This window comes from Pogona vitticeps, chromosome 3 (assembly GCF_051106095.1).
Source record: "Pogona vitticeps strain Pit_001003342236 chromosome 3, PviZW2.1, whole genome shotgun sequence".
In the NCBI taxonomy this organism is placed as follows: Eukaryota; Metazoa; Chordata; class Lepidosauria; order Squamata; family Agamidae; genus Pogona; species Pogona vitticeps.
In genome coordinates, this window is record NC_135785.1 from 169,334,933 (window position 1) to 169,349,846 (window position 14,914).

The 14,914-nt window shown below is 41.9% G+C and overlaps 1 protein-coding gene and 1 long non-coding RNA gene across 6 annotated transcripts in view; both read right to left on the bottom strand.

Annotated features, from left to right (window-relative positions):
- The window catches only part of LOC110074125 (opsin-3), a 100,771-nt gene extending 89,162 nt beyond the window's left edge, over positions 1 to 11,609 (bottom strand). For 3 of the 5 annotated variants that reach the window (XM_072994538.2, XM_072994537.2, XM_020784021.3), the window contains exons 1-3: positions 11,355 to 11,609; positions 10,090 to 10,144; positions 4,001 to 4,698 (exon numbers count right to left, since the gene is read on the bottom strand). In XM_072994538.2, the coding sequence (XP_072850639.1) occupies positions 4,001 to 4,337 (337 nt within the window). In that variant the 5' untranslated portion in view covers positions 4,338 to 4,698; positions 10,090 to 10,144; positions 11,355 to 11,609. The other 2 variants (XM_020784023.3, XM_072994536.2) reach the window with 2 other exon arrangements.
- Positions 11,610 to 12,651: 1,042 nt separating this feature from the next.
- On the bottom strand, positions 12,652 to 14,234 carry LOC144588498 (uncharacterized). The gene is made up of 2 exons (XR_013544093.1): positions 13,996 to 14,234; positions 12,652 to 13,087 (listed from the first exon to the last, which is right to left on the bottom strand). It is a non-coding gene; the product is annotated as an uncharacterized LOC144588498 (long non-coding RNA).
- Positions 14,235 to 14,914: the final 680 nt, after the last annotated feature.

The window sequence follows — 14,914 nt, forward strand, 5'->3', positions numbered from 1 at the left end:
GATGCAATCCTACCTAAATAAATTTATTTACTAGAAGTAAAAGCATGAAAACTGTGATTTTACCTGAGTAAAGATGCATAGGATAGTGCATAAGACCTATAAGCTCTCTGGAAAGAGGAAGGTAAATGCTTAAACATGGCACAGTCTTACTTAAGCAACTTTCGGGTACATTGAAAATAGCTTCTAAGAACTCTGTGTTTAGCATATGGACTGCTAATTTGGGTTTCTTTTGGTGACATTGGAAAGATCTCAGATGAATGTTGATTTCCCAGGTTTTCTGATTAGGACCACCTGCTTCTTGCCTAATGTGAAATGTCTGTAACTGGTTTCAAGCTGTTGCTTCACTAGGCGTCTTACTGGCATTGGTTAAATAATCTCTGCATGTTTTACAACAAGCAAATGGTTTCTACATTGAATGGTTAATGTATCCATCAATTTAACAAGAAATCACCACAAATCAAAATAGTTCAAGATGCTTTCACTAATACTAATAATATACTAATGCTGGGGTATATTGAGTTTGGTTTGATTTGGACTTAGGACTGGTTCCATTCACATTCAGGAAAAGGATTCTTATTTTGGAAAGATGACTTAGAGTATTTGAAAATGGCAATATATGAATCAAGATTCAGTTTTCCAATTTCTCCCATAAATGTGCTTTCCTTTGGATTTATGCTACATCAACAATGAGAAGTAACTTTGCTAATTTAGGTCATTTTCTAAAACCTGAAATAACTTAGATTATGACTGCATAACTGTACAGACACTGGACACACTCCAAACATATTCATTTGCTTTTAGAAGAATAATTAGTCTTTCAAAGATGTGTCTATCATATACTTATAATACTTAAAATATATTGTCTTTTTTAAAAAATATAATCATTTTAACTTTACATCTGAACAAATTATCCAACAAGTAGTGCCAGCAGACACATTTATTGTGCATTAAAAATGACTGCCAGAAAAACACAATTATTTTTAACCACTACAATCGCAGCGATTATGATCTTTCAGTTTACATGTTACTTGTCAGCAAAAACACATGATCAAAAATGGTCAGGATTGCTTGCGTGAACAATAACAACAATCCCAATATTTCTCAATATGCTCACATAACTTGTATGTTTGGCAAGAGAAGGTCAGTCATGTTGGTCCTTTTTGCCTTGATCTCTAAATGAATCAGTAAAGGTAAAGGTTCCCCTTGAATATTTTTGTCCAGTCGTGTTCGACTCTAGGGGGCGGTGCTCATCCCCATTTCCAAGCCATAGAGCCAGCGTTTTGTCCGAAGACAATCTTCCGTGGTCACATGGCCAGTGCGACTTAGACATGGAACGCTGTTACCTTCCCACCGAGGTGGTCCCTATTTATCTACTCGTATTTGCATGCTTTTGAACCGCTAGGTTGGTGGGAGCTGGAACAAGTGACGGACGCTCACTCCGTCGCGTGGATTCAATCTTACGACTGCTTGGTCTTCTGACCCTGCAGCACAGGCTTCTGCGGTTTAGCCCACAGCGCCACCACGTCCCATAAATGAATCAGTACCAGATTAAAACACACATCTGTTGCCTCTGGAATGCACCTGTTGCCCTGTAGTTTCCTCTTAACTCATTAAGAAGAAATCTAATCCTCCCTGCTTTTTAGCTGTCATCTTTCACTTTTCGCAGCTTAATATATTGATTTTTCTCTTGTGCACTGACATTAAAAAGAAACTGAAAAAGAATATGGCTTCTGCTTGTGACATTTCATTTAGTCCAGATAAAGTTATTGAACAGTTGTGGGCCCAGGGGCAGGGGAACGGCAGAAGGGATGTTTTTCATACACCAGCACAGCTATCTTTGGTTTTTGTAACCTGGTCGACTTTTGTAAAACAATGAGCTTTAGTTTTTGTTAGATGCTGCCTTACATCAGGTCAGACAAGCTTAAAGTTCAATACAATTGACTTGGCGGCAGCTCTCCCACGTGACAGACATTTGTTTTTGGCAGTCCTGCCCAGAGGTGCCTGGAATTTGGCATGGGACTTTCTTCAGGCAAGGCAGGAGTTCTGCTATCCAGCTCTTCTCTCCATTCTTACAGTGGATTAAAAAATGTGAAAAGAGGCCAGCTTTCGAAACTATAAAAACAGAGCTAATTTGCTTCTAAGGTAGCAATGATTAAAGCTCAGTACTAAGATACGTCTATGCCTAATACAAAATGTCTAGAATTAAGTTCCTCTTCTATCAAAATAATTAATAGTTGCCAACCCACTTCTAAAAAAGAGCCAGCACTGAATATTTGCCACATTTTAATTAGACATGATATAGTTCAAGATGAAAAAGAAACCTGAGGGAAGAGTACCATCTAATTTGGAATCAAGCCGAGAATTTTTTTAAAATTATACACTTCCTCTTAGAGTTGAACTGACAAGTGCATTTTGTTAGCACTTTACTTACTTTGATCTACAAAGGAAGGCGTGTAATGTATTTCTCCCATTTTCTATCTAATTTTAATTGGCAAATACTGATTAATACATGCTGGCTCACAAAAAGCTTTTGCTTAATGGACTGCAAGAAGTAGAGCGACCGTTCATGCTGAACAGATGTCATCCTCCCATTACTTGACCAGTAAATCACTAGAAAACAGATCACAGTCAGGGTCCGTGTGTGTTCTGTGCTCTCAAGCTGGCACCGATTTACAGTGACTCTAATAAGGAGTTCAGGGTAAGTGAGATACTTAAGGATTGGTTATACCAGTTCCAACCCTGCCCATTAGTTTCTTTGGCTGAGCAGGGATTTGAACCCAGGTCCTAATTTGTTACTTTATCCACCTTGGGTATTCAGAGTTGAGAAGAGGGGAATAATCCCATAATTGGGCTGACTGACAACCAAATATCTGGTCTGCAAATCTCAATAATTACCATACACTTATTGTGACAAAAAAGTGTAACTTAGCTGATGTAGCTACATATTAAAAAACCCAAACGGTTGCAAATTTGGACTGAACTTAAGTCAGAAAATACTGAACAGCATGTGATTATTACTCAGACCAAAGAAAACGGCATAATCCAGTGGTTGGGAAAATGTGAGCTTCTAGGACTAAAACCTCCTAGCCCACAGAGCCGACAGTGAAGAACTACTGAAGTTGCACTCCTATAACATCCCAAGGGCCAAAGGTAGCTTATTCTTCTTTCCACATGCAATTTCTCCCCTGCAACTATTTATTTATTTATTTATTTATTTATTTAATATCCCACCTATCTGGTCGGGTCAGGACCACTCTAGGCGGCTAACAATCATAAAATGACACAATAAAAATATATATAAACAATTCTAAATAGCAAAAGCATTACACAAGGCAGAAGAAACAGTAAGAGAGGAAAGAGATGGCGTCAGGAATTATCTGATGGGAACGCCTGCCGAAACATCCATGTCTTTAATTGATTCTTAAAGATACCCAGAGAGGGAGCCCCGCAAATCTTGGGAGATAGATTGTTCCAGAGGCTACATCTCCTAGCTTCTTTCTGCTGCAGCACAAAATGTACACCTCAGTAAGGAATAGTATTTTCAAGACCCAAGGATACAACAGAACATACAGTTCCATGAAAAATAATGTTGCTGGATAAAGATGTGTGGTTCATAAACGAAGGAGGCAAAACGCTAATCAACTATTTATATCTAACTAAAGAAAACTTTAGTAGCTGGCTAGATAGCTCAATGGTTTAGGTATCTGGCTGATGAACCAGAGACTGGGAGTTTGATTCCACACTGTGCCTCCTGCAAGCAGAGCCAGCCTGTGTGGCCTTGGGCAAGCTGCACAATCCTAGTGTGCCCCCAGAAGAAGGGAATGATAAGCCACTCCTGAGTATTGTCTACCTGGAAAACCCTGGAAAGGGCCTCCCTAAGTCAGAATTGACTTGATGAGACATGATTAATATTAAAGAGTTTACATTATTTCATCCCTTATATGAATGTTCTTCCAGTATAAACATTACTAAAACAGTGGGATTTTTTTTCATATCTTACCAAAACAAGAATTGACAAAGCCATACCACCTGCAGCCATGCTCCCCTCCAATCCATCTGCCATAGATGTTGGATATGAAACTGAAGGTGGTACCAGAGATGCAGACCAGCATGTCGCTGGCACTGATGTTCAACAGAAGCATGTTCACTGGGTTGCGAAGAGTTTTAAACTTGCAGAAGAGAATGAAAACCACCAAATTATTCAAGAAGCCAAAAAATAGTATGAGTCCAAGAAAAACAGCCACAATGTTGTGCCCCATTCTAGAAAGGCCAGTTCTTGGCTCGTCTGTAGATGTATTCAAGCTGAATGTTGCACTGGCATTGATTTCTGACATCATATTAAGTGATATAATATTGAAGAATCTTATTTCCAGATCTGCCACCTTTTGATGCTCACCACTTTCCCATTACCAAGTTTGAAGGTTATATTTAGTATGTCAATCATAACACACTAATTATGAATTTCTGTGTGTGTTTTTTATCATAATAAAAATGCTTATTTCCTATAACTTATTATCCGTGTTGAACACAACATGGTAGTAATCCAAAATACAACTTAAGTTTGAGGGGGGAAAAAACATTTCAGCAGAATTCTTTTTTTAAAAAAACTCCACAGCAGTGTTTCTTTCTTCTTTTTCTCTCAACTTCCGGAAAATATTTTCCCAAAGTACTGTTTTTTCTCATGTTAGTTCTTGCATCCTGCATAAAGAGAGGAAGACATAAATATTATGGTCAAGACAATAATTTTATATGAAAGCACTGCATTAATTTGCTACCAGGCTTTCACCTCTTATTATTCTTACTCTTCCTTTTTCCATAATGTGAGTACTTTTTTGAAGATGCCTCTTTTATTTATGTAAGTTACTCAGATAATGGTTGTTGTAGGTTTTTTGGGCTCTTTGGCCATGTTCTGAACATGGCCAAAGAGCCCGAAAAACCCACAACAACCATCAGATCTCGGCCGTGAAAGCCTTCAAGAATACATTACTCAGAGAATCTCTTTGTTCTATAATTTATAACCTTCTATTGTTAGAGCATGAGGATTCTCCTTGGAATCTCCAGACAGGTCTGGCAACAATCCCTTCTTGAAAATGATAGAAAGCTTCTGCCTGCCAGTGTCAGCAATTCTGCAATGTAATAGTCCTCCAGATATTTTTTGGACTGCAGAAGATGCAGTTCTCATCTTCCCCTAACCAGGACGGCTAATGGCTAGCAGTGAAGAAAGTTGTACTCTTAAGGCATCTGAAAGACCCCAGGTTGGGGGCAGGGGAGGCGCTTAAAAACAACAACAACCTGAACTAGTTGGATAAACTATCTGACTCTGGCAATTTGCCACGTTGCTAAGAAATAAAATGATTATAATAATCTTGGAACTAGTGAGGTGGAAAGGAACCTTTGGATCGTTGATTCCAGCCCCTGTCAAAGAGGCCCAGTGGGGAATCAAACTCACCACCTCTGGCTCTGCAGCCAGATACCTAAACCACTGACCTATCCAGTAGTTTCAAAACTGATCCTTGAGAGCCTTCTGTGCCACTATGCTCTGAACAGGCACAAAACCATAAAATATTAGGGCAGCGAGGAAAAACCAATAGTAAATGAATTATTAGGATCTTAGAATAGTCATTTCCCAAAATCAGGAAGTAACCACTCTCCATCTCTCTCTTTCCCATGCTATTTCAGCCCTCACAACACATTATGCATATTTGATACCAGTTTAACTTCTCAGTCATAAAATCACCAGATGTTATTTCCCCATGTTTATGCCACTGTCCAATACTTTGTTTTTCATATGGTACATTACAAGCAGATCACATGGGCTGAATCGAAAGCATTTGGCTCCCACTTACATCCCTCTCGTTCTAGCGGCACCTAAAGTGCTATGAACTTCTTCCAGAACCCTTATTTTCATTGCTCACAATACAACTGATCAGTCATCAACACAAAAGAGTGGAATTAAGCAGAGAAACAGTAAAGCAAAGTAACTTTTAAAATATGTAATTAACCTCCTCCAGTCTTAACCTCAGGGTAACGTTTAAAATATAATTATCCTCCTCTTGTTCTATTTAAAACACATTTTCTTGTTCGTAAAAACCAATTACAGTTAGCAAATACTTCAGTTCTCTACAGCCTCATTTAAGGAATGGACTGTTGTAGTTTTAAAAATACAGCAAATGGAGTAAAACGGTTCTTATCTATCTATCTATCTATCTATCTATCTATCTATCTATCTATCTATCTATCTATCTATCTATCTATCTATCTATCTATCTATCTTTATTTATTGTTTTGGCTTCTATCCTGCCCTATAGCTTAAAATATAATTACGCAAAGCAACATTTTGCCTTCCAGTCAGCTGAGTACTCTCTAGGATAATATTTTTCCCTCATGTTCTTTGTAAATAATAAATACGTATGTTTCCTATTAACCATGTGAATTATATTTAACTAGAAATCCCCAGAAAAATACTAGTTCAAAAGAAAATAGCATTCAAAATTGTACCATTTTCCCCTTTGTAGTGCAGTTTTATAGTCTGCATTGTGCTGAACTCTCTTCTGACAATACTTTTCTAGTATTTTGTGTGATACCTTTCTATTACATAGCTCCTTGTTACACTTAGGAACTTATCTCAAGATTCCAGGATTTTTATGTTCTTAATGTTTCCACCTTTAAGGGTGATATGTCGGCTTCTCTCTAATAAGCCATGATGATAAGACTGCATTTTAAAACAGTTGGATATATTTCTTTTGTCATGCCCTTTAAAGTGGTACAGATGAATATGTTTCTTTTCTGCCACAATGCAACCACATTAAGCAATTTTGTATTCAATTTATTTCAAGGCAAAAAATGTCCATATAACTAACGCATTCATTTTGGTCACTGGAACTAAAATGTGATGAAATTTGTTTGAACCTTAAGTTTATGGCACATGTTTCTATGAAAACTCGTCTCAATTAAATATCAACCAACATTCTCTCTCATTCTCAGTCCAGCTAACAATATGCACACAGGGACATGGGATGGGGAACGGGAAATATAAACAGATGCTAGGTATGCAGTTCCTCTCCTGACCCAGTAACAGAGAGTCCTCACTTTCATTGCTCTCTAAACAAAATTGTAATTCTATTAAATCAGGTGTTCAGAAGAGGGAGATTTAGGCAAACAGGTTCAGCTTTTAGAGTAAGATGTATTAGAAACATATTCCCTCCATTCAGTGCAAATGTTTCCCAATACTTTATTAAGAAATCCACCAACAGCATGTTCTCATCCATCTTTCATCTATCATTCGTTCAGGTAACTGACCTGGAAATTAAACTCCCAAACAGCGGCTACATATTTTACACAAGAACTGACACCTCTAGTGTGTGTACTGATTGGGCCCAAATTTCCAAGACACATGCATGCATGAAACACTCAGAGAAGAACCAGTGATTATTTCTGTATGATAAGTGAAGTAGCCCTTCACCAGCTTATGCTACATACAGTTTTCAGTTTCCTCCCCTCTCACACATCAAGCAACCCAGAAAGCTTCAGCAGTTTCATGTAAAAAAAAATTTTATAACAGACTTCTTGAATAAAACGGTATTGTTGATAATTATGACTTGTATTGAGGAATGCCACAGTACTAGTGCAAAATGCTGCAACATGTTTTCAGACTTAACCCAAGAATAATTCAGTACAGTTTTGAGTTGTGCAAAGTGGCTATGAGACAGAGGGCAAGAAAGATACCCCATTCGCTGGAGAGCTGTGCCTCCTCAACAACAAAACTATGGAAGTGGACCCCAAACTCGCACCAGAACCTACAGTGGAACCTCAGCAGGAGACAGCGATAGAGGAGCTGACAGAAGACATACAGAAAATGATGATAGGGGAGGTTCAGGGAGAAAAGGTGGGAAGAGAGAGAGAAAGGAGGGTGGAGTTTGAAGCAGGGATGGGGGGAGGTAGAGAGGAGAAAAGACCAGTTACTGCCCAGTTGGGAATGGGTGTGGGTGCAGGATCCTTGGACTAGATTATGGGAGAGATTGGGAGTGCCAAAAGAGGAGGCATATTATAGGAGAGGAGATTCCCCCCTAGACCCTCTTATTGGGGAAAAGCAGAGGCGAGGGAGTGGAGAAGGAGAGAGAGGAAAAAGAACAAGTAGAGAGAGAAAGATTGGAATGGAGAGTAAGGGAGATGAAGAGACAGAGTTACAGGGAGGACCCTGGGAGAACCGAGACTCTGATGGATGGATCCTGTGGGATGACGACCTGGATGAGGAGACCGTAAAGGACTGGGTTCCCGTTGATCTCCTGGGACCATGGCACAACAGTTATAGAAACCCGTTCCTGTTTAACTAATGGAAGCCCCTTCCGGGTCCGTTGACAGAAGGAGAAAGGACTCATAATCATGTTCCAGACACTTGTTTATTGTTTAATGCACCAAAAAATCCCATACCTGTTTTGAAACAACAAAGATCTATTGATTTCTTGGAATTGAATTTGGAGCCAAAACTCGAACCCTCACAGTGGCTTACACAGTTGAACACTGCTAGCACTATGTAAGATTTAGGTCTAAATGTTGCGGTCACTTATTAAACAAAGCGTATTTTCCAAATATACCGGCTAGTATCCAATGAAGTCATTCCATTAGTGTATACAACATGGACACCTAATTCCACACAGAATCCAATTGTTTCCACCAGTGCAGTTGTCTCCAGAACCAAATGCAGAACTGATTAGACGTGTTGTGCAACCAGGGACAATCAGAGCACCTGCACTGTCATTTGCAGAACTGGACACCATTTTCATTGAAGAATGTTATATAGGATTTTGGTTATTGCTTTCCTTTGATATAAAGGATAGCATGCATACCAAAACTGAATTGGGAATTACGTCTACGTTTCCCTGGGAGAGGGGACTTCTGCTCAGAGTTCTACTAGTTGGGCCCACTGACTGTGACTGGGTTTGGGTGACCTTTCCAAGACTGACCCAGCTCCAAACTTACAGACAGATACAGTTTAGTTTTAAAGTCAACAGGTTTATCCAACATAACTTGTGATTTCTCAAAAACAATGTCAGACAGCCCCTAGTTTGACTTCACTGGCATCTCCTTCGGTACACAATATTCTGAGTCCAACTCCCATTCAATAATGACAGGTTCTCCCATTTGGATCTGAGACAGAATGCATACATTGGGTAAGGGGGAGACCCCAAACACAGGCAAATGCAGCAAGGGTAAAGACCCCAGTTCTGTGTCTCCCTTCCTGATAGCCCCTTATCTCTCTCTCTCCACTATCCTTTACTGAAGGGGTTTTCCATCTATCTTCTCTTTCCTCCCTTTCATGTTGCTTTTATTCTTTCCTACCTACTTTTAGAGTAAAAAAATAAAGTTCATTCTAAATGCCTAAACATTCCAAGTAAAATCTTTATGGTCTGTTGTAAGTTTGACACAGTAAAGAAAGCAAATCACTACTGGAGTTAAAACTCCAATCCTCCAATGAGCAAAAATAATGAGGGAGAAGAAACGCATCCATATTTTACACATTTTCAATTTTTTTCCAAGAGTATTTCTATAAATTACTTCTTCCACTCTCTAGAAATCTTCTACAATGCATTCCTTAAACATGGCCATGAATGATTCATCTGCAACATGATCTATCTATATGCACTGCAAATCAACACACATGCCAAATCTCAAGCAAGCCAACTGTCAAACTACAGAAACATGTGCAATGACCTTGAAATACACTATTTCTATCCAGACTGCTTTGAGGACAAAAACATCTGGAATGGAGAAGTGATGGAAAAAATATTTAATTCTTCTCTTGTTTGCCAACTGTTTGCTCAAAACTGCTGCCTCCCACAGCTGCTTGTGCTTAAAACTCCATTTTCATAGGTTAATGGCTTAAACTGGAACCAATCCAAAGCAAGCCTTCCTCTTTCAATTTGCCAATATCATGAAGGCTTAATCATGAAGGCTTAATAAACAAGCCACTTTATGATACTGGCAAATTAATAAATACTCTTGAAAAAAATGTTTTTGACTTTATACAGACTATCACTGCTGTACAACATCGGTTATATATATTTTTTAAAAATTAAAACTTTGCCTCACCTCACAGCTGAATTCACAGTGGCGGCTCTGGCTGCAGGCAGCTTCTTCACTAGACCTTTAAGAGACAGCAAAGAATATATATATAAATTGATGCAGTGCATCAGCAATGGTCTATATTGTAAGCCGCCTAGAGTGGACAAGTAGTCCAGATAGGCGGGGTATAAATCAAATAAATAAATAAATAGTTTAACAATCACTTCCTCTGTGAATATCCTGAAGTGGCTCGCTTATTAAGCCACTTCATGATACTGGCAGGAGCCTTTTTCCATGTGCACAGTCCTGCTTCGTTAGATTTTTCTAATCAACCTGTCCAAGCAGCCCACACTAGCTCAGGCCCCGCTCCTAGCATAGCAGTACCCTGATTGCTGTGCCTCATGTGTTACCCAACACTATTTGTGAACTGAAATCAGGGTCCCATCATCGCCATCAAACACCTTCCATCCTTTTCAACAGGAACGCTTGACACCCACGTGTCTATGGAATGGAGGTTGAGTTAACTCAGGCTGGAAAAAGGATCATCTCTTCCTAGTTAATGCTTCACGTCCCTTCCAACACGAATATTGTTACTCCTTAAATGTTACCAGTGTTCCACAGGGAAAACGCAAAGATCGGGCGCTAATATATGCGAGTATCAAATCAAAAGTGCGCGCCAAAAATACACTCCATCCACTTCTCACATCCCACCACCCAGGCACTGGATTCAGGTCACGGGCATGCTTTGGCCTCTTGCCAGGGGTATTAACTCCAGGAAAGGAGCCCCCCCCCCGATCTCCCGACCCAACCATCCTCCTCCCCCAAAGCGGCTGGCACTTAAAATCTTTTTCTTCTGCAGCAGCTTCGGAGCAGGAAAACACCGGCGCTTGCGCTCCGCCTCGCAGTCTAATCCACTCGAGCCGCCTTCCCAGCGAACTGTGCCAGAGAGGTGCCCAAACCTTCCCCACCGAAGCGGCCAGCCGAGCTGGGAAAGGCACGAAGGCGGGTCCAGCCGGCTCCCGCCTTTCCCTCTTCACAGGACCCGCATGCGATGCACCTGGGGAGTCTGCAGGACCCCCCGCCTTCTCCTCCTTCCGCGCGCTTTTCTCGCTCTCCCTCTCCCGACAGCGGCTGTGCCACTGGCGGGACCCGCCTCAGACAAGGGCCGAACCCACGACCGCTCCCCGCGCGTGACGACTATCAAGCCCTGGAAAGGGCGCGCTCTGGAGGCTCGCAGCAGAAGCGTGGAAGCCGCTCCCCGCGCACTCTCGGAATGTGCCTCTCGCCCTTACCGGCGTTCTCCTTCTCCTCGTCGTCTGGACCCGCTCGGCGGGCAGAGAGTCAGAGCGAGGAACGCCTCGCCGCCACTCCTCTTTCCCTACCTCTCTCCCTGGCCGGCCGGCCACCCATTCGCCCGTCTTCAGCCCTTTCCCTCGGCGCCCACTGCGCGCTTCAGCCCGCCTCCCTTCTCTCCGGATTGGACGATACAGTTCGGGGCTGGGGCGTCCTTCAGACTTTTGCGATCGGAAGCGACGAGGTTGCGCTACTCTTACCCAGAAAGAGATCGTCCGCGGTGGTCTGAGCCTCGACGCCTGCCTGTCAAACGGGGGCTTTTCAGTTTAGAACGTATATGAATGGCTCCTGCAAGGAAATGTTTAGTATTCTCTTTCGTATTCCAGGTAGCTGTATCAAGCCAGCCTTGGGTCCTTTTCAGGAGAAAGGCTGAGTATAAATATTTTAAATAAATAAATATTCCATTCCAATCTCCATTCCCCTCTTTCTATCCTTCCCCAACACTATTTTTTACAATTCCTTTTGGCCATTTCCCCCCGAATGTACACTACACAGACCTCTACAACAATTTCCTATGAGAATCCTGCAAGGAATAAGTACCATGATAAAGATGAAAAATTGCGAGTTAACATCCAGTATTCTGACCCTGCTGAGCATTCTTCGTTGTCATTAGAGTGTCTTCTCTGCACAAGATGTTGACTTTTAAAAATAAAGAAGTTGATGTTTCTGTGATTCCTAATACAGTAATAAGAAAATAATTACCTGCTATCAGTTCAGTTCCAACTTTTGGGTTGGGTTTTCTAGGTAAAGAATACTCAGAAGTGGTTTTACCATTCCCTTCTTCTGGGTGTGCCTGGAACTGTGCAGCTTGCCCAAGGCCACACAGGCTGGCTTTTATGCTAGAAGGCACAATAGGCACCTCCAAACCTCTGGCTTTGCAACCAATACAGAAGTCACTGTAAGGCCAAGCATTTCCCCAAATATTCTGATGCCTAACAGATGAATATGGATCATGCCATTTGGCTTCATAATGACATAATAAACTCAGAAAAGAAAACTGATGATAGTTTCTAGCAGTGGCTCCCAACTTCGGGTAATCCAGGTGTTCTTTGACAAATTTCAGAAACCCCAGCTAATACAGCTGGTGGTGAAGGCTTCTGGGAAGGGCAATCAAGAATACCTGGGTCTCCCAGGGTTAAGAAACCACTGGTCTATAGGATATGTGGTGACCAGTCCAGCTGCAAATGATTTGCATTAGATCTCTCCAAATGTGTCTGACTTCAAGATTTTTGGAAATTATAGTTAAAACTGCACTTTAAAAAAAGGGGGGGGACTGCCCTTCCACCAAGTACTCTGTAGCCTAAGTCATCCTATCTTATAAATATATATTTTTGTCTTTGTCTATCTGCAGTTTTCCAGTCCAGTTTTAGACTTTGATATTAGAATTCATAAGGGTTTTCTTCCTTTTCTTTGACCCTCCCATGGGGTGCAGTTGTGAATTTAGAGGAGGAAAACAGCTATGGAGAATGGTTTATATCTCCTCTACTTGCACATTCTAATCTAAATTGCCCCTGGCAAAAGGAATAATCAACAGTACAGAGAACACCAAAGGCTAAGCACCGTAGAACTCAATGGGGTTTATTTCTCAGCAAACCTGCTTTAGGTCCATGTACTCAGTGTAATGAAGTTAATAACCCTGATTGTCTTAGGCTCTAGGAGGGTTCCTCTGTACCTGAAACAAAACAAAAAATAGACAGTAAATAATGAACTCCTCTTACAAAACACTGCAACTAATGTTCTAAATACCTTTATTAGATCACTAAACTCTCAGATGTGGGAACTCCCAAGTCCTACAAGACTGTCAATTAGGGCATCTCAAACTCTTTTGCTTTAGAATGGAAATATCTGCAATTTGGGGAGAGATCAGATATGCACACCCTCTTTTCTTCAAAGTACTCAGAACATTACACATGGCTCCCCTACACAATTTTACCCTCTCAGCCTTGAAACAAAATTAGGCTAAGCTAGTGCCTAACATCAGAGATACCTGGTGAATAAATTTTGGGGACCACATTGTTCCGTCCTCAATATTTGTTTAGTATTAAGCACCTAATTGTTGATCGGAAATTAACGAAGGGAAGAGAAAGGGAAATATCATGCAAGGGCGCTTCCGACTGTATCTGTATCCTGGGCAAGGAAGCTGCTTGCAGGCTGAACGAAACGGGGGTGGGGGGGGGGGAAGCGCCCAGATGTTTGTACAAAATTCTTGGGCTTCTAGATGGCGCAACTCCCAGGAAAGACCGTATTTGAATGTTGTGAACTCTTTCGAGGACCTGCTCAGAGCAATGTCATTCACTCTCACTCTTCTTCTTTCAGAAGCAGCCAACGTAGGGCCTCGATCTGGATCGAGAGATCCCTGCACCGGGGAATAGGGCCTTTCCGTTTTCTCCTTTACCGAAAACACACAGCTTATTGGGGACCTCTTAGGCCTGCGATAACGCAGGATCGCTCATGGTAGTTAGGAGGTCCCATCCATTTTAACGGAAGCTGGAGGGCAAAGCACTTCCCCTCCCCCCCCCTCCAACAGCGGGACATCAAAGGCAGCAGATTAACAAAATAATCCTGATTGGAAATCGAGACCTTTTCTGCGGGCGGAGCTCTCGCGAAAGCAGCCCCAGCCCCGCATGGTAGGGAAAGTCGCAATGCCACGACCGGTGGAAGCGGATTTGGGCAGCCTCTTTGCGACCGGCGCCTCCAGTCGGCCACCAGCCTCGCCGCTCCGTCTTGTCCCACTTAATCCTCTCCGGAGACTCAGGAGACGAGAAAGCTGAAGGGAAACGCAGGGCGAAGCTGAAGAAAGACACATCACCTGGGCCCCACGTTCCCGCCGCCACTCTCCACAGAAGGAGAGTCCCTCCCGCCAGGGCTGGATTGGTTTTACCCCTTCCCGCCACCGCGTATCTTAATCCTTCGGTGGAGTGTCCTACATTTTAGATTGTAAACCCTGAGGGCAGGGAGTGGCTTCTTACTCATATCATGAACGGCTCTGAGGACTTCTTTCTTCCTTGCCTGACAGGCAGGGTATGCATGCAATGAATACATCAGAAATAGTAGAAATAGATAAAACAGAAGGAAGTTTCCAAGAGGCGGGGGGGGAGAGAGAGGAGGCTATATAGATAAAGAAAAGTGGCCTCCAGGGAAATAGAGGAAGAGCGTGACATCCTGTGCACGTCAGAACAGGTATTATTTTTATTGCTAGGAACCTGGATGTACTAATTAAAAAATCCCCCATTTTTTAATATAGCTGCACCTGCCTCTTCGCAGTTCAGGCAACACTTCTATGCTGTCTCTACAGAATAACCTGTGGCTACACTAGCAAACCGAATCAGAGTGATTTGGCTTTGCTACGACTTTCCAACCTTTTTTTTTACACTTCTGTTCCAATTAAGTGGTCACACTGAGACCACAGATTGTTAGGGTGGCCAGTGGCCACACTGGCCCCTCAATCTGATGCAATTTGATCTGCCCCCTTTTCTTCTGATCCTGCCCTCTGCCCATC